This window comes from Bidens hawaiensis, unplaced genomic scaffold (assembly GCF_021521415.1).
Source record: "Bidens hawaiensis isolate Kalapana, Puna unplaced genomic scaffold, B.hawaiensis_p1.1 tig00033484_1, whole genome shotgun sequence".
NCBI lineage: Eukaryota > Viridiplantae > Streptophyta > Magnoliopsida > Asterales > Asteraceae > Bidens > Bidens hawaiensis.
Window position 1 is genome coordinate 46740 of NW_027495733.1, and position 18252 is coordinate 64991.

Below are 18252 nucleotides of genomic sequence, written 5' to 3' on the forward strand. Positions count from 1 at the left end.
AATTTTTCATTGAAAAATGCACTTGTATATTTTCACTATGCTTGTATATTTGCTTTTTGTATATTTTCACTACTACACGATTATCATGTTTTTTCTTACAAAATGCACTTGTTTTTGAATTTTTCATTGAAAAATAAAAACAACTCTTAACTCATTGAATTTTCAGCACATACAATGGTATATATGCAATCTCTTCATTGAAAAAGAAAAACAACTCTTAACTCATTGAATTTACACTAACATTGTTATTAGTGAGATTTCATAAGATATGCATTTTTGTTGTAGTATGGTCCATTTGATAATTTTGAATATTTGGTTTTCAAAACTAATAAATCCTCATTGTCATCTTATCTTCATTTTCAAGCTATTCTTATTTATGGTTATACAATAATAACTAGTGTTATATTATAATTTATACTTAGATGAAATGCGTTATCATTATAATCACGTCTTTAAAACTGGTACAAAGCCTTAAAATATAGAAAATTGTACCGATGTATTCTTTATACTCATATATCTGTATAGTATGCCATATTCATTCGAAGTTAAATATTTCATAATTAAGTATTTCTTATAAAATATATATGTTTTTAAGTTTTTTTTCTTTAAAAAAAGAAAAATAGAAATCAACTCATAGGCCATTGAATATTTTATTGTCCATATGATAATTTTGAATGTTTGGTCTTTGAGACCATTGAATACTCATTAATATCTTATCTTCATTTTCAAGCACTTATTTATGATCATACACCTTTTTTTTTTAAATTAAAGCACATCGCTTAAAGTTTAAGGAAATGTTTAGAAGAGAGAGAGAGATAATAGGGGTCCGTGTTTTCGTTTGTAGTGTTTAAAAGAAATAAAATAAGAAAGTTTTGAATTAAAGAACTCAAACTGGAATTTGTTATGCGTTTAGTTAATAGTATAACATGTTGAATATATTTTACCTTTTGGTATTGTCCTGTTTGTAAATTTGTTAAAAAAAAATTAGAAAATAAATGACAGAATTGGCTCTTTATTCTTTTTATATCATTTCTTAATTTTTGTAATATCTTTTAAAATTTTATAAATTATGGCTATGTATTGAGTAGAAACCGGATTGAACCAAACAAACTAGAACCCAAAATTTCTATAAAATCAGCACGACTGATATCGGGTGAGTTGGATCGAATGTGAAGTATGTCTGTTAAAATGTTTCGTTTGCAACTTATAAACCATGTACAAAAGACATTATAAACATAATTCATATGAAGACACAAAACTATCGATTGCTTGCTTTGTGAATATTTTGGTAAAGTGTACACTTTTCATTTTAAAAGAATGCTCCAACATTGTTTTAATGTACCTTTGACGGATTGAGTCAAACCGATTTTGACCAAACCGGTTAGGCTTGAAAAAACACCGGTTTTGTTCACCTCTACTGTCTATTAAGGACTTAGGAGCCTTCCAATAATGTGGGTTGTCTTCTAGGCTAAAACTTAATGGGCTAGCCCACTAAACATGGGCCAGAACTAGGGATGAGCGTGGGACAATACTCGTATCCGTACCCGTACTTGTATCAAAAATCAATAAAAACACGTACCAATACTCGTACCAAATTTTTCGGTATGTTACGAGTACGGGTATTGGTACAGGTATTTTGGTACAATACCCGTTTTTGTACCACTTTGCTTTTTTATTTCCAAAATTTTAACAATCTTGAAACCGATACCAGTATAAGTAACAAACAACCTGAATTAGTCCGGGTATCGATACTTGCATAGGTACGTGGCGGGTACCAAATTAATACATGTACCAAATTGGCTATCGATTTAATGATACGATAGTATTGAAGAACCCTAACTCGGTCGACGATTTTAAGTGATTTGTTTGTTGGTTCGTGTCTTGGATGTTATATTATTTAATTTTGAATAAACGTTTGATACTTGTTCAATAATAACATGGTTGGAAGATTTATTTTATATATTAAATATGAAGAATCTCAATTAAACCTTTATATAATCCAAACAGATACAAAATACCAAATGTACCCGTACCAAAATTCAACAAAAATGAGTACCAATACCCGTACCGAATAGGCTAAATCGGTACGGGTACGTGTACATATACAGGTACCAGTACGAGTACAAATACGAGTATTTGGGACAAAATGCTCATCCCTAGCCAGAACCACTGTCCACCGAAATCACTAATATTTTTTATACTTTTTATTTCTTTTTCATTATTTATTATATTTTTATTAGGGTAGAGACTATAGAGAACATGATATGCTTGTGTAAGCAAATTACTAAGAATACAAAACAATTGGACAAAACATATCATACACAGACAGGGTGTGGATGTTATCATATATTCATATTATATGGATTATTATTAGAAGGCCCTAATCCTAAAAATATAAAAATATTTTGGTGCATCATTCAAAAGCATATAATGTATTTCTTTGAAAAAACAGCTATGTATTAAGTTGAAAAAAGGTACCCATGGTTTAGTTTTTCATGTTTTACTTTGAACTTGACACGGGGTCTTGCTTCTGTGAATGTCCTCTTTTCTTTTTTTAATATTGATATTATAAAAAAAATACACAACAATAGTTGTTGAAGCGTCCAATCTTTAAAAAAAAATAAAAATTAATAATTAGGAACGTAATCATCTTGATACAAATATACCGGAACATAAAGAAAACCCAAATGCATCTTTAATTTATGAATAAGTTGATGCCACAAAGAGTTTTTATGTTATTTTATAAAATTAAATTTTGTCACTCATGCATTCTATTGTGTAATGAATGGAGTTTTTATGAAGTTATTAAAAATGACTGTAATGGATTGAGCTCATCTAATCATTACTTAATTATTATAATATAAATTAAATAATGTGTGATTGGTTAAAGTTTGTGACAATAAATTTGATTGGTTAAAGGATTTAAATAAAGAACAATATGTACATTGTAACAAGAGCCCCAACCCAAAAAGCCCCGAGAGGTGGCGGTTGGGGGCGCTTTGAGACACCCGTAACGTCTCACTTCAAATGGTCTTACAAGTTAACTTTTTTAAGAGTTATTCAAGAATTAAAAAGTTTTCTAAACTTGTATTAACTTTTAAACTTGATAAATTAAAAAATACAAAACCCAAAAGAATTCTAAAATTTTCTAAACCTGTATTAACTTTATAATAAAAAATTAATGCAAAACAAATTGGATGCTTAAAAAATAGTTTAAATAAGGCAGTACAGTTACAAAAATGTAACAAACGCTTTCTATAGTACCTTTATGCTTTTTAATATTAAAAAACCACGTTGGCAATTTGTCACATGTACCCCAAATAAATTCAAATAATTATAAAACAATATAATCATAGTAAATTGATAGATATTCACAGGCAATTTGGCGTCATGCTAGGGCTCCACTAAAACTCACTGGTTCACTGATCTTAGACTTTTAAACCTTTAAACCACCACTCACAGATAAGGTCCACACTTCTCTGCTTGTTCATCATCATCATCATCATCATCATCATCATCATCATCATCATCTTATTCACAGACATAAACACCAGATCAGATTGGTGACTTAAATCCCATTAAAAATCCAACATCTTCAAGAAAACAAATGACTGCAAGAAAACTGCAAGTGGTGTCTCCCGTTCCAGCAGATATAGATATTGCAAACTCTGTTGTTCCTCTGCATATTTCTGAGATTGCTAAGGATCTTCATCTTAGTCCTGATCATTATGATCTTTATGGCAAATACAAGGCAAAGGTATCAGCTTTTTGCAGTTGAATATTATTTTAATCCTGTTTTGTTAGTGATTTGGATTTAAAGACTATTGGGTGTTGATGGGATTGATCTAAATGTTTAGAAAGATGCAATCTTTTTGTTAAAATATTTGCAGTGACTTTGTGACTGATGTTATGATTTGAGTATGTTATTAATGAATGCAATACTCCTTTGATTTCCAAAGTGTCATCTTTCTTACTAAACTTCAAATTATTAGATTAGTTATTTGAGGGAAGTACTAAGTTTCATTTGTAATAAAAACTTATAAAGTATTGATCTTTTCTGGACTGAGTTATTGTGTGATTGATTTAATGATTTGGGTGTGTGTAAATTCAAGATTTTGTTGTTTGTAATGATGTAGGTTTATGATTTTTATAAGATTATTTGTCTTTGCTGATTTGGGTATGTGAAAATATAGGTTTTGTTGTCTGTGTTTGATGAACTTAAAGACAGACAAGATGGATACTATGTTGTTGTTGGAGGAATCACTCCAACCCCTCTTGGAGAAGGCAAATCTACTACCACTGTTGGTCTTTGTCAAGCTTTGGGAGCTTTTCTTGATAAAAAGGTAACATTTTTACATTATTTTGACCTTTTTGGAGCTTTTCTTGATAAAAAGATAACATTTTAGTTGATTTTTTACATTTTTGTAGCTTTCTTGATAAGAAGGTAACATTTTTAACTTTATTTTGACCTTTTTGGAGTTTTTGTTGATAAAAAGATTACATTTTTAGTATATTTTTTACATTTTTGTAGCTTTCTTGATAAAAAAGGTAACAATTTAACCTTATTTTGACTTTTTTTGGAGCTTTTCTTGATAAAAAGATAACATTTTTGGTTAATTTTTTACATTATTGTAGCTTTCTTGATAAAAAAAGGTAACATTTTTACCTTATTTTGACCTTTTTTGGAGCTTTTCTTGATAAAAAGATAACATTTTTAGTTGATTTTTTACATTTTTTGTAGCTTTCTTGATAAAAAAAGGTAACATTTTTACTTGATTTTGACTTTTTTTTGATGCATTGTGTTTTTGTTTGCCTCTCATTATCATTCTTTAAAGATTTGATCATATTTCTTGAACCATAAACATACTAGCAATTTCAGTTGTTATGTTGTAAGTTTCTTTTAAATGAACATGATCACATTCTTGATTGTCACCTATGCTGTTAGGTTGTCACCACCCTTAGACAACCATCACAAGGGCCCACATTTGGGATCAAAGGCGGTGCAGCCGGTGGCGGTTATAGTCAAGTCATCCCAATGGACGAGTTCAATCTTCATTTGACCGGTGACATCCACGCAATCACCGCTGCAAACAATCTTCTAGCCGCTGCCATCGACACCCGAATCTTTCATGAAAACACACAAAAAGACACTGCCCTGCTTAACCGCTTATGCCCACCAAACAAAGAAGGTAACCGCGAGTTCAACGATATCATGTTTAGACGCTTAAAAAAGCTCAATATCACCAAAACAAAACCCGAAGATTTGACCCCGGAAGAAGTCAACAAGTTTGCTAGACTCGACATTGACCCGGACAGCATCACTTGGAGGCGGGTCATGGACGTAAACGACCGGTTCTTGAGGAAAATAACCGTGGGCCAAGGCCCAGATGAGAAGGGAATGGTGCGAGAAACGGGCTTTGACATATCGGTTGCTAGTGAAATAATGGCGGTTTTGGCCCTCACTACATCATTATCCGACATGCGAGAACGTCTCGGGAAAATGGTGATCGGGAACAGTAAACGAGGCGAGCCCGTGACTGCTGACGATCTCGGGCTCGGTGGGGCCTTAACTGTTCTCATGAAAGACGCCATCCACCCAACCCTGATGCAGACCCTTGAAGGCACCCCAGTCCTTGTCCACGGAGGCCCGTTTGCCAACATAGCTCACGGGAACTCGTCTATAGTAGCTGACAAGATCGCGTTAAAGCTAGTGGGGCCCGGCGGGTACGTTGTTACCGAAGCAGGGTTCGGTTCTGATATAGGAACTGAAAAGTTTATGAATATTAAATGTCGGTATAGTGGTTTAAAACCACAATGTGCGATTATTGTAGCGACTATTCGGGCTTTAAAGATGCATGGTGGTGGCCCACTGGTGACAGCTGGCAAGCCGCTTGACCGGGCTTATGTTACTGAAAATGTGGGCCTTGTGGAAGCAGGGTGCGTGAACCTGGCCCGACACATTCAGAACACAAAGGCGTATGGTGTGAATGTTGTTGTGGCGATTAATAAGTTTTCAACTGATACTGATGCAGAAATAGCTGCTGTTAAGAATGCTGCACTTGCAGCTGGTGCTTTTGATGCTGTACTTTGCACTCATCATGCCCATGGTGGAAAAGGAGCGGTTAGTTATATTATTATCTTACACTCAAATGTTAATATCATTGTGTTGTTAACTTACTGCAAATTGTCCATTTTGTCACCAGGTTGACCTTGGAATCGCGGTCCAAAAAGCTTGTGAAAATGCAACGCAACCTTTGAAGTTTTTGTATCCTTTGGATATAAGTATCAAAGAGAAGATAGAAGCCATTGCAAGATCTTATGGTGCTAGTGGTGTTGAATACTCAGAACAGGTATTAATTTAGAGTAACTTATACTTTGTGTTCTTATCAGCTTGCACTTTGCAGGTTGGGTGCTTTAACTTCAGTAATTACAAATAAACATCACTTATTTGAAAATTTGCAGCACATTAACAGAAGTTAGATTTTCTATTAACTTTTTATAAAATGACAATTTTACCCCTACAACTTTCTATATATATATTTTTATATCTTTTACTCTTTAATCACTTTTATGTTATACTATTTTTAAAAAGTTAAAAGTAATTAGTCAACTTATTTATTTTTACATATATATACTTTTTATAATTTATCTATTTTCAATTTTCATTTGTCTGGTTAAGTAATATATTATATACCTACCTTTTCACATTTTTTATCATCATTTTTCAAATGTAAAATAATAATTCAGATTTTAGTGTTAACATGTTATAGAACACAACCTGCTAGCTGACCTATAGTTAAAACACACGAAGTGTAACTCACTCTATGATTTATAAACCAACTAAACTCTACTCAAATACGCGACAGATATCATTAATAACGGTTATTAATATTATTTTCTTTTTTGAAGGCGGAAAAACAGATTGAGATGTATACCAAACAAGGCTTTTCGGGTTTGCCAATATGCATGGCAAAAACACAATACTCATTTTCCGACAATGCATCGGCAAAGGGGGCTCCATCAGGGTTCGTGTTGCCAATTCGGGACGTTAGGGGGAGCATTGGTGCTGGCTTTATATACCCGTTGGTTGGGACAATGAGCACAATGCCTGGGCTTCCTACACGACCGTGCTTCTATGACATTGATCTAGACACTGAGACCGGACGGGTCAAGGGGCTTTCTTAAGCCCGTGTATGAAGAATGTGGTTCGGGCTCGGTTGGTTGAAGTTTGAAGATATTTGAGTTCTTGTGCTTGGTTGTTTGTGTATTAGATGAATAATGAATGTTTTTGGCTTGCACATTGCCTTTGAAATTGTAACCAAAGAAATAATCAACTCAAAGTAATAAATTATTTGAAAGATCCAAAATTTGAAATTGTAAACGGGCGGGGTCACTTTCGGCCCAAACTCATGGACACGTTCATTTAAACTGGTCGTGTTTGAATTGAACAACGATTTGCAGGTTGACCTGTTTAACTTATTTATTTTTATAAAAGGGATTACTCTATAGAATAGTAACCTAGTTTTGAAATTGTTATAATTAGGTCACTCATAAGTCTTTTGTTCCAACCAGGTCACTAATTTTTTTTTTCTAATGCTATATATTTTAATTGGATAGTAGGTTTTGTAGGTTTTTTTTAAATAATTTGACATTGCAAAATATTTATTTGAAATTGACAAAATTAGTAAAAATTTAAGATAAAAAAAGTTAATTGTGAAAAAAAAAATCTGAAAAAATGCAAAAAAAAAAAAAGGGATTTTTTTTTGTTGCAATTTTCCAGATTTTTTTTCAATTTTTCGCAATTTTAAAATTATTTTTCTTAATTTTTATAATATATTTTGCATTGTCAAAGTATTTAAAAATAAAAAAAACCTACATGACTTGTTATCCATGTAAAATATGTAGAATTAGAATAAAAAGAAAACTTTAGTGACTTGATTGGTACAATTTTAAAACTTGGTTACTATAAAAAAAATAATTTAAAAGTTTTAATATCACATAAAAAAAATAATAAAATTTGTTGGATCGTGTTTGGATTCATGTGGCTGACACAATTTTATGGTTCGTGTGCGGTTCGACTCTCTGACTAACTAAGACAACCCGTACCCTAGACTACGAAATTAAGGAGGGTAGTTTGGTCGTTTTCCATTGTAAATGAATCAAGTAAAATTTAGCCAAAACCCATGAATGTTTAACTAAAACCACAATCCATTTATTCATAATTATATTACAAAATCTTAAAATCATACAAATCTATGAATTATGAATTAACCACCCCGCAGTTCTTCCTAATCTCACCAACAGATCCCATGAGTGGTTGTATATTCCCCATTTTGATCATTGAGTTCTTAAAATCCTCGAAGAAAATCTTCGGGTTTTTACTATAGAGCTCAACAATGCTTCGCGTCGTTGTCTTAGCCTGCTCACTCGAATACAAGACTTGATCAGATTCAAGTACTCCACGCCCCTTGACCAAGTTTTGGAAATAGTTATTGTCGAAAAGATCAGTCGAGTTCCAGTCAAGAGGCGTTATTCGGCTACCATCTCCATTAACAGGACACAGATTCTGTAGGCCCGTTAACATGTTCGGATCAAGTAACGTGCTGTCAGGAGCATTCGTTCCAGAAAAGTTGAATAATCTGTTTCCAAACGTTGCGCAACTTGCTCGCCCGATCGTGTGTGCACCTACACATAATTTAATATGTTACGGTTTTAGCTATAGTTAAACACTTGAACTTAATCAGGTTTGTTCACATGTGAAAAAGTTGGTTTTTTAGTTAATTTAGTTAACAGATTATTGTTACAATAATATTGGGAGTTATCTAGTAAATTATGTGTTATCGTTTTTGTGTTCTTGATATCAATTTAAGGGTAAAGTTAAAATACTAAGGGAGACAAAAATGAGAAGTGTGATAAGTATTTGTGACCACACAAAAAATCTCTTAAAAATAAATTCAAAAAAAATAATAACTCAAAATATAAATAAAAAACGAAAAAAATTAAAAAACTAAAATGTTTCCGCCATCAGTCCCATTCAAAAAAATAAATAAATATAAAAAATATAAAAAAATACAAAAAATGACGAAAAGACACAATGACGAGATCAAAGAGGCAGTGACGAAAATGAACAAAATACACAATTATAACTAAAAAAGACATAATGGATCGCAATATAACACAATGCCGAACAAAATATAACACAATGTTGAGTACTATAACACAATATAATGAAAAAAAGACACAATCAATGACGAAAATAAACACAAAACACAATGATAAACAAAAAAGCACAACTTTTTTCACTTACCATTGTGTGTGTTTTTTTTATGCAAACGAGAAAGACGGTGGAAACATTTTTGTGTTTTTACTTTTTTCGTTTTTTTATTATATTTTAAGTTATGATTTTTTTTTTAATTTTTTTAAGAAGATTTTTTTTTTGCTACAAATCCTTCTCTCTATTCCCAGAATAATTTGACCCATCGATTTAATACTTAGCTAAGCCCATAAGTATCTAATATTGTAATGTATTATCATATCAACTATCAAGATTATCTTAATAAAACATTTCTTTTACATTCAAAGTAACAAATGATTTGTTTACAAGAAACCGAAAACTTTATAATATACCTGAAAGTGACACAACATCTGTGAGGTTAAGGCCTACGGCTTCAAACTTGAGAGTAATGTTACCAACAGACTCAAAGGGTGCCGGTAACATTAAGTTAGCTCCGCTTTGGTTGGCCACAAGTCCGTCTCGTCTTCCTAGTAATACCTGCCAACCTGTTCCTCCACTCTGCAAATCATATAATGTTCTAGTTAAGTTTCGGGTCGGTTTTAGTTTTGTATATTGTTTTGTTTCTGATGTTTTGATACTGACCAAGACAACTGAATCACGGGCGGCTATGGCCAGAATATCAGCACAAGAAACTACTCCACTGCATGAGCTTTCAACCGCACTTTTGATCGAATCAATCACCTCATATCCCCTCGCCGAATTATTATTTGGTACAGCAAACTTCTCTCCATCGGCTCCATCAAGTAAAATCGACGCGTCACAACCCTGATTATTTTAAATATTTCAAATGTTGGAGCAAAACATGATGCTTGAATAACTGATCATTATACACACATATATATGTAACCGTGCAACAAAAACCAATGAAAGCTGGATTCGAACTTGAGACCTCTGCTTGTTGGAAGTAATTTTGGACTACAAGTCACAAGTCGGTGAACTTGAGGGACCAATATTGACAAGTACGTCATAGTTGGTTATGTTTACTAATTACATCATGTTTCCTAATTGTATTGTAATTAGAATAGGTAATGTCTTGACTAGCAAGTTAGGTTAGTCTATATAAACCGAGTTTTGGTTAGACATTATAGAGTGTGATGCGAGATGCAACCGAGTTAGGGTTCATCTAGATGTAACCGAGAGTTAGATTTTATGATTAATATAAACGAGAGTTAGTCGTTTAATTCGTGTTTGATTATCGATCTGGGACTTGACTGCTAAGGTTTATATATGTATTTATTGATTAGAAGTTAAGAGTTACATGACTTACATTTACAAAACAATCATGGAAGTGAAGCCGAAGCAAAGAAGCTGCCATTCTCATTTCGGTTTTGAGCGCATTCATAAGTTGTTTCCTTACAACGGTGAAGAGATTAGGGCATGATTTTGAGTAGAAATTTGTTGTTAGTTGAGAATTTGCAAGCAAACACAACATGGAGATAGTTATAAACCATGCAAAGCTAATCTTGTTTGAGGTCTTCATGAATACAAGTGATGTTTTTTTATAGAGAAAATGATATGTGAAGTGTAGTTGGAGATTCACTAATTTATAGGCAATTGCAGATGATAGTTGGAGAATATAGAATTCTTTATAATGCAGCTTTACAAGATCATGGAGGTTGTTTTCTTGACCACAACAAGCATTAGTGCATAATCGAACCATGCGTAAACTATATTAATATTTGGAAAAGTTTTGAACAAACAAAAATGTGATTTTAATAAGAAGTTGATATATATTTTGTCTTAGTGGTTGCATGCAAATATCTTTGAGTAAACTCTAATTTTCGTCCTTGGGAATTAGGTACCAAGAGAGTCGACCTGTCTGGGCTCTTTTTTTTTTTGACCATAAATCTTGATCCTTTTATAAATAACACAAACCGAACTACATCTGGATAATGGGTAAGCGAGCAACAAGCTGCGCCGCTATCCCCTTTTGAATCGCAAAGCATATTCTACTAAATATAAATCCTTGGTTCCTCGGGCTCTGCGAGTCACTATGGACCACCTTCTGCACCCGCTCCAAGAAGCGAACCGCCTCGGGAGCTAGGGATCCAAAAGTGTCGAAGGCAAAACCCCGTAGTCACTGTGGACCACCTTCTGCGCCTCTGGGCTCCGTTTATGCATAGGCGCCGAGGATCTAGCACCAAGAGAGCCAACCTAGAAGGGCTCCATTTATGCCTAGACGTTGAGTGTCTTACACCAATAGCTAACCTAGCAGTGCGAGGCGTTGAGGGTCAGGACTGCACAACCTAACATCAGGCATTGCAAATTTGCAATAGCCTAACCAGCTTTGTTGGCCAATGGCCACACTTGTTTGAGGTTAGATGTGAATGGGAGTTCCAAGGGGTAGCGCTCCTGGCTGGGGTCGAGCCATGTCAAATTGTAATTTTTTTTATTTTGATAGTTATTGTTGTATTAAAAATTCATTAGAAAGTCAAATTTTGTATTTTGTCACATTAAAATACTAAGACTCTCGAGATGAGATTTGGAGTTGGCTTGGATGATGGTTGCTGGCTTGCTTAGGCTAGGAAGGTGTAGTAATAGAGGCTGTCAGATATCTTAGACACCATCTTTAGCTCGTTTATGGGTGTTTAGGCACTACATTAGCCTAGTTGAGACACATGCCATGATAACTGTTGCTAACTAACTTTTGTCTAGAATTCCATATGGGCCTCATTGGTGTTTAGTGGTGACTAAGGGGGTTATGTGTCAACATTTCATTCATTGGCTATGCTTGTTTTGATTAGGATATTTTTTAATTGGGAAAATTGCCAAAATAGACATAGTTGACCTTTTTTCCCACTAATATCAGGTTACGCCTTGTCGTGGTAGACGGCCAAGTCTTAGCTGCCTCTTTTTCGGCATTGAAATTAAAAAAGAAGTACGATGGGGCCCACCTTATATGTATTATTCAACTAGGAGTTGGCACGTGTTACAAGTAGGCTCGATTTAGCCTATAAATCCACTTAGTTAGCCGTCTGTGTCACATCATCTTGTAGGCCATAAAAGACACGTCTACTTAGCCGACATCTCTTTTCTTCAAAAACACAATCTTGGAGCCGGCTAAGTGAATTGTTGGATAAATTTAACCTATTTGTGACAGGTTTTAACCTAAGTGGAATTGTTAATTAGCTAAATATAACCTATTTCTTTAATAACACACACCATTAAAGGAATTGAGTGTAAAATGGGCCGGCTAAAGGTTAGTATCCTTAGCCGACTGAGCTTAGTTGGCGTGAGATTATTGGTTCGAATAGAGATGTCTATGGAATTGTAGATTAAAAAAAGGAATGCCTATTTTTGAAAAATATTGAGTTAAGATGTCAATTTTGGTAAATTTTCTTTTTCCATTTCTATTTCTACTTAAAAGAAATTATTTGTCAAATATGTCTATTTTAGTAATTTTCCTTATAAGGGTGGTGGGAGTGGAACCCCGCCCCTAACCATCCCACACTCTCTCTCATCCAGGTCAACGCCACACCATTAAGTCCCTAACAATTTTTCAATACCAGTAATGGTCATTATCACCCCAATCTATATTTCAACCATTAATTTGCGGAGAGAGAAGAACGAGAGAAGCGACATGTACGTATACCATGTGGCGGGGTGTTTTTTTTCGGCGCTGAGACACCCGGACCGGTGTTCTCAGTGGGGGTGAGACAACCAGGTGCTTCCGGCTGACCCCCCCCCCCCCCACCCCCACACACACACCCCAATATATATTACATTTTTAGCGACCGACCCGCACCATCGCTCCACCTCCTTCGATCTATAGACCACCAATTTAAGGTTATAATATTAATGTTAAAACTGTTAGGTTTTTGACACATGCATGAGGGTGTTCAACTGAGAATTTTAATAGCATAATAAATTAGCTGAAATATTTAAAAACCTCATAAAATAGTTATTAGCAAAGAGTGGATAGTGACTAAATAAGCATTTGCAGTTGTAGTGCTGATGCAGAGAGGCTGCACATTAAGAGTAAATCCTGCAATCACAAGGCTGCATAAACTGTGTCACCAATTTTAATATTGCTAAAAGCTATACTTAGTCAAATAATAGTGGCTTAACTCTACCAGATTGTATAAAATATGTATATGGATTACCAACAAGGCAACAAGTTCATGAATCAAAGCAAACTCAACCTTATCATGAAACCGGCCGCTATTAATCTTTATGCATATTTTGAATCAACTTGACTATTAAGTGATGGTAACCATCAATAACTTTGTTTCTATAGGGCAATCTGCAAGTATATATCTATAAACAATGTGGTTCTTATTTTTGTTTGTAACTCGATCCTTTAAAAATTAATACCCATGTTTACATAAAACTTTTCATTCATAATCACACAATCCTTTAGAAGTTAATACGTAGTCTGTGTCGAATGGTGTTTTTCGGTTACAAGAAATGATAGACGACATCCAACTAACAGGCGTTCGAATCCTTATTACAAGACTAAAACATACGGGTCCATCTACTAAAGTCTAATGACCAAATATATATATACAACTCAATAACAATCCAAATACATAATCAGCTGTCTTTAACATAACACTAAATAAAGTGCATCTAAAAGGTTATTAAACGAACCAAGGTTTAATAAAACACGACATATGATGTTTGTAAGTTAGTCGTTCCTTGCTGGTGAATCTTTCCCATGCTCATTAAAATTACGATATATTTGCAAAACTCTGTTGAATGCTCGGCCGAACAACAAATGAGCAACTGTCTTCACCGATTCCCACAGTCCAGCCATCTTCACTACCGGTTTGCATGCGCGTGCAGTTTTCTGAATATAAAAAAACACGAATGGCTAAGTTTTGAGATTAGATCTAAAAAACTAAATGGAAAAAAGAGTCTAAATAATAAAGAAAATTGACATCTTTTAATCATCCAAAATTATGGTAAAGGAAAGTGTAAAGCAAGCTATCAAAAAGTCACATTTAGTGATTTTCAGCGAGATGTGTAATAATCTTATAGCGGGATACATGACTAACCAAATGACAACGGGTCAAAGGGGTGGACATAAAATCCTTTTAGTATTATTTAGCATGTTATGTCGAATATTATGTTGTTGATATGACCCGTTAGTTTGTTGTTATCTAATAGTATAATTTATTTGGGTTTTTGACCTGTTAGTTGACGTTTATATAAATGGTATAGAAAAGAGTGATGATCTTGAATCTTTTTATGTGTTCGATCAAGAAGGATTGAACTTTCAAGTGCATGAAATTGAACACATGAACCTCGTGAAGGTAAACATTTCACAAGACATCTAACTATGACTCGAAATATGAGTTGGTGTATTATATATCATGAGCGAAACCATGGGTCGGGCGTATAAGTTTGGGCATAAGCTATTTCCGTATGCATGGGCGTATGCTATGCTGGCCAGCATAGCTTACTTTTGTGTTATGTCGGTTTGTACGCTTGTCATGGTTTGAGCTAAGAGTTTGAAAAACTATGAGTTCACGTTTAGTAAGTTTGTAAGTTTATGGGTTATATGTTATTAAATACTAATTGGTATGTTACAACGTCTCAGGTGATTTTCACAAATGAAATCGGGAAGTCGATCAAGTGCTCGGATTTGGATATCTGTACACATCTAAAGCTCAATTTCTATATGTATTTATAAAGTATTATATATGAACAAGTTTTGAATAATTATTGTCTTTAATAGCAAGATGAGTTGTTTGAAAATATTATAAGTGGTGTTCAGTTTATATAATTTAGTTCCATGTTATTCAAATAATAAAGAAAATTTGGGACCATAATTTCCACATCAAATCATCTTATAAATTTATATGTAAATTTATTTATATATGTACCCACCTGATCGTGATCAACTTCCATTGTGTGCCTTTGCTTAACAGCATTTAAAAGCTCAAAGAGAACAGCAGCAGTTTGGTATGCTTTGGTACTGAACATATACTTGGAAACAAAAGAGTGAAACACAACATGATGCAAGCTTAAAGACACTAACCAAGCTTGGATGGAGTACTTGGATTTATACTGTTGATCATAAAAGCTTTGCATTGCATCTGCATCACTTTGTTTCATTCTTCCAACCATGGTCATGTTATCTTCCTGAATATTAAAGAGAAACAAATTAACAAAAGATGAAATATTATTATATCATCACATGAGAAGTAAATACTCAACTCACTCTTTCAAGCCGCTGAAGAAGTGCAGTTTTGAATTGACGAACACCGTATCCACTAGAAGTGAAGTCAAGTAAATGGGATTTTTCAAATGCATAAAATCGACCTAAACTTAAAAGAAATACAACAAGAAAAATGAATTAAATAACATGTGTAGTAGCATATATAAATGATTTCTAACAATAGCCTTTTTCCAGTTTATATTTAGTCATTTCAACGATTGCCCTTTGCCGGTCGAGTCTAAACGAGCCAAACCGGCTTTTTATGCGTATTGGATTGGACTAAAAAATGGTATAACAGGTTTAACTGAGTGAATAGTTTACTTGTAATTTCATATAAACGTAACTTTAATTCAAAAAGATAACTAAAAAGCATATGATTCCATAATAAAATATAATCCAAAAGTTAATCTATAATAAAAATAATAATACATAAGCACTCGACTTTCAAAAAATAATCCAAAAGTTTACTCGTTTCATGTTAATCGTTAGGTTAAAAGTAATATTTTTAAAATATAGGCCGCAAAATATAAAAATCTCTAGTGCTTAAAACTTTTAAACTGGAATTTTAGAAAAAAACTGTTTGTTTGATGTTCTAGCAAACCGTCCATATACTGGACTCAAAATATCGGCCTGATATGCAAAACCCGGTATTATCAATTCAACCGTCCTATACGAACCAGTTTCTAAAACACTGAGTGTATGTATTAATTTCACACTACTGCACATGAATTCAAGCCAAGCTTAGGCTCATTTAAGATTTTAAGGTTCTTTTTTTCAAAATATATAAATAACTAAAATATGGGTGTTAATCATAACATCAACGTTACTAATTTACTTACATATATATAAAAACATTTAACTTGTTATTAATAATTCTATTACCTATGCTAATAATTATTACACAATAATAATAATAATAATAATAATAATAATATATGCATGCTTACGTACATAGATAAGCCACCCTGGGGTTAGCAGCTTCAACTTCATTAGCCACACGAAGAATGGGAGAAATCTCCTTAACCAATGACGACGGCACCATTTCACTATCAGATATCGGCTCTCCTTCGATTTTACTTGTCGCCTGCAACAACGGTGGAGGTGGTGGTTGTTCGCTTGATGGAAAAAAATAATCCCAAGAATAAATGCTTTGATCTCTACCAACCGATGATGAAGCTGGAGGTGGTTGCGCTGAACTGCTATGATCTCCATCTTCCGACGTCATTTTTTATATATTCGACAACAAATAAGACAGAGATAATATGAAAAATCAAGACAAATTGATTGTGTCTTTATGTTACATTCGACTAAAAGCTTGTGGATTTGATTTGATGAGTCCAAATTTATATATGAATATATGCATGTGTAGGAAATTTGATTTCATTTACTTTTCTTAGTAGTGAAGGCTTACAACTCCTTAATGATTAAGGCTTGTGCTTGCTTTTCCTTTGTGGTAGAAAGATATCTTTTTGGCACTTTGTAACGAATGATAAAACTATTTTAATGTAATAATTACTACTTTTTAAATAGATTGAAAACTTAGTGTAAAAAAATTGTAATTATAATAACGTGGGCATTCATGTCTTTCACAAAAAAGTTAGCTGAATAAATAGATGGTGTTAGTCAATTGTATACACGTGGTTAAAATTGAAAATAAGGATTAAAGGTTTGAGAATTGTATATAGATAGATGAAACCACCAACCACAAGGATTCAAACAAAAAAATTTTCTAGAGCATTCTTGTGTTCTTACACTAAACGTAGTGGGCGGGAATTTCAGGCGATGAAGGGCGATGAAGGGCGAGCACACCGCCCCCTGGTCGACAAAACGGGCGAAAAGGGCAGGGGCGATGACTTCTTCTCGCCTGCTTGTGAGTTGAGTATATTATTATTATATTTGAGTGTGTGTGTGAGATACACACACACATATATATATATGGGCTAGAACACCATTACACCCCTACAACAAAAACCCACCATTTGCTGACTGGACGCCACATGGCGCAAAACGCCCCATTTTGTAGCCTCTCGACTACACATAGCCTTACAATTTCATGTCACTTTTAGGCATTGTTATAAAAATCGCTAGTCGGGAGGTGGGGTGAAAACTAGCGATTAATTGGGATTAATCGAGATCAATCGGATCGGATTTTAATGTATATTTTTCAGTTTTATATATACATGCGGACATTTATATATGTAATTTTCAGTTTTATACACACACAAACATATTTTGGCCGGTAGGTGGCCGAAATCTCGCCGGAAACCGCTGGCTTTGGTCGGAATCACGCTGGAAAGTGCTGATTTTGGTTGAAATCTCGCCACAATCCGCCGGTTAAGGCCTGATTTGACCATTGACCGATTAATTAGCCGACTAGCCTAAAATTAATCGGTGCCTAGTCGGGATTTTTGCAACACTGCTTTTAGGGATGTGCAAAAATACCAGTACACAAATTATCTAAAATTTTTAACCCGAAGTATTCGAAATTTGGATATCCAAATTAATGGGTTTTCTAAAGAAAACATTTAAATCCTGCTTACATGTTAAAAAAATAAAAATATAAAAACCACCTGGTGATAGATTTGGGCCAAATTTTGAACACAAGACCTCAGTGTCAACAGCCGATGCCTTAGTCACTACACTAGTCCAGTTTGGTTTTGTGGTGTACTCCAATTTTATAAGGGTGTACATGGGGCCGTCCAAACCGCCTCGTCGCTCGAACTTGCTCGCCGCTCGCTTGGAAACTGCTTGGAAAATGATCGCTCGTTTTTTCGCTCGATTGTAAACGAGCCGC

The 18252-nt window shown here is 34.0% G+C and overlaps 3 protein-coding genes across 3 annotated transcripts; 1 reads left to right on the forward strand and 2 right to left on the reverse strand.

Annotated features, from left to right (window-relative positions):
- Positions 1 to 3519: 3519 nt before the first annotated feature.
- On the forward strand, positions 3520 to 7397 carry LOC143584878 (formate--tetrahydrofolate ligase-like). Its single transcript, XM_077066811.1, has 5 exons — positions 3520 to 3757; positions 4194 to 4343; positions 4946 to 6121; positions 6204 to 6350; positions 6910 to 7397. The coding sequence occupies exons 1-5, from the start codon at positions 3608 to 3610 to the stop codon at positions 7183 to 7185; spliced, it is 1899 nt and encodes a 632-aa protein (XP_076922926.1). The 5' UTR covers positions 3520 to 3607; the 3' UTR covers positions 7186 to 7397.
- Positions 7398 to 8136: 739 nt separating this feature from the next.
- LOC143584883 (peroxidase 59-like) lies at positions 8137 to 10994 on the reverse strand. Its single transcript, XM_077066815.1, has 4 exons — positions 10563 to 10994; positions 9878 to 10060; positions 9628 to 9793; positions 8137 to 8685 (listed from the first exon to the last, which is right to left on the reverse strand). The coding sequence occupies exons 1-4, from the start codon at positions 10953 to 10955 to the stop codon at positions 8261 to 8263; spliced, it is 1167 nt and encodes a 388-aa protein (XP_076922930.1). The 5' UTR covers positions 10956 to 10994; the 3' UTR covers positions 8137 to 8260.
- A 2226-nt stretch (positions 10995 to 13220) lies between these two features.
- LOC143584886 (callose synthase 1-like) lies at positions 13221 to 16765 on the reverse strand. Its single transcript, XM_077066817.1, has 5 exons — positions 16410 to 16765; positions 15462 to 15562; positions 15128 to 15382; positions 13399 to 13464; positions 13221 to 13280 (listed from the first exon to the last, which is right to left on the reverse strand). The coding sequence occupies exons 1-5, from the start codon at positions 16681 to 16683 to the stop codon at positions 13221 to 13223; spliced, it is 756 nt and encodes a 251-aa protein (XP_076922932.1). The 5' UTR covers positions 16684 to 16765.
- Between the last annotated feature and the right edge of the window lie 1487 nt (positions 16766 to 18252).

Excerpts from the sequence above, each read along its gene's own strand:
- LOC143584883 (XM_077066815.1), bottom strand. The coding sequence starts at position 10,955 with ATGGTTCGATTATGCACTAATGCTTGTTGTGGTCAAGAAAACAACCTC. Across the intron at positions 10,061-10,562 it reads TCCATGATTGTTTTGTAAAT|GGTTGTGACGCGTCGATTTT; the intron begins GTAAGTCATGTA and ends TAAAATAATCAG. Across the intron at positions 8,686-9,627 it reads AGATGTTGTGTCACTTTCAG|GTGCACACACGATCGGGCGA; the intron begins GTATATTATAAA and ends AATTATGTGTAG.
- LOC143584886 (XM_077066817.1), bottom strand. The coding sequence starts at position 16,683 with ATGACGTCGGAAGATGGAGATCATAGCAGTTCAGCGCAACCACCTCCA. Across the intron at positions 15,563-16,409 it reads CCCCAGGGTGGCTTATCTAT|GTCGATTTTATGCATTTGAA; the intron begins GTACGTAAGCAT and ends TTTTAAGTTTAG. Across the intron at positions 13,465-15,127 it reads TGGAAGTTGATCACGATCAG|ATTAATAGCGGCCGGTTTCA; the intron begins GTGGGTACATAT and ends ATATGCATAAAG.
- LOC143584878 (XM_077066811.1), top strand. The coding sequence starts at position 3,608 with ATGACTGCAAGAAAACTGCAAGTGGTGTCTCCCGTTCCAGCAGATATA. Across the intron at positions 6,122-6,203 it reads CCCATGGTGGAAAAGGAGCG|GTTGACCTTGGAATCGCGGT; the intron begins GTTAGTTATATT and ends TTTTGTCACCAG. Across the intron at positions 6,351-6,909 it reads GTGTTGAATACTCAGAACAG|GCGGAAAAACAGATTGAGAT; the intron begins GTATTAATTTAG and ends TCTTTTTTGAAG.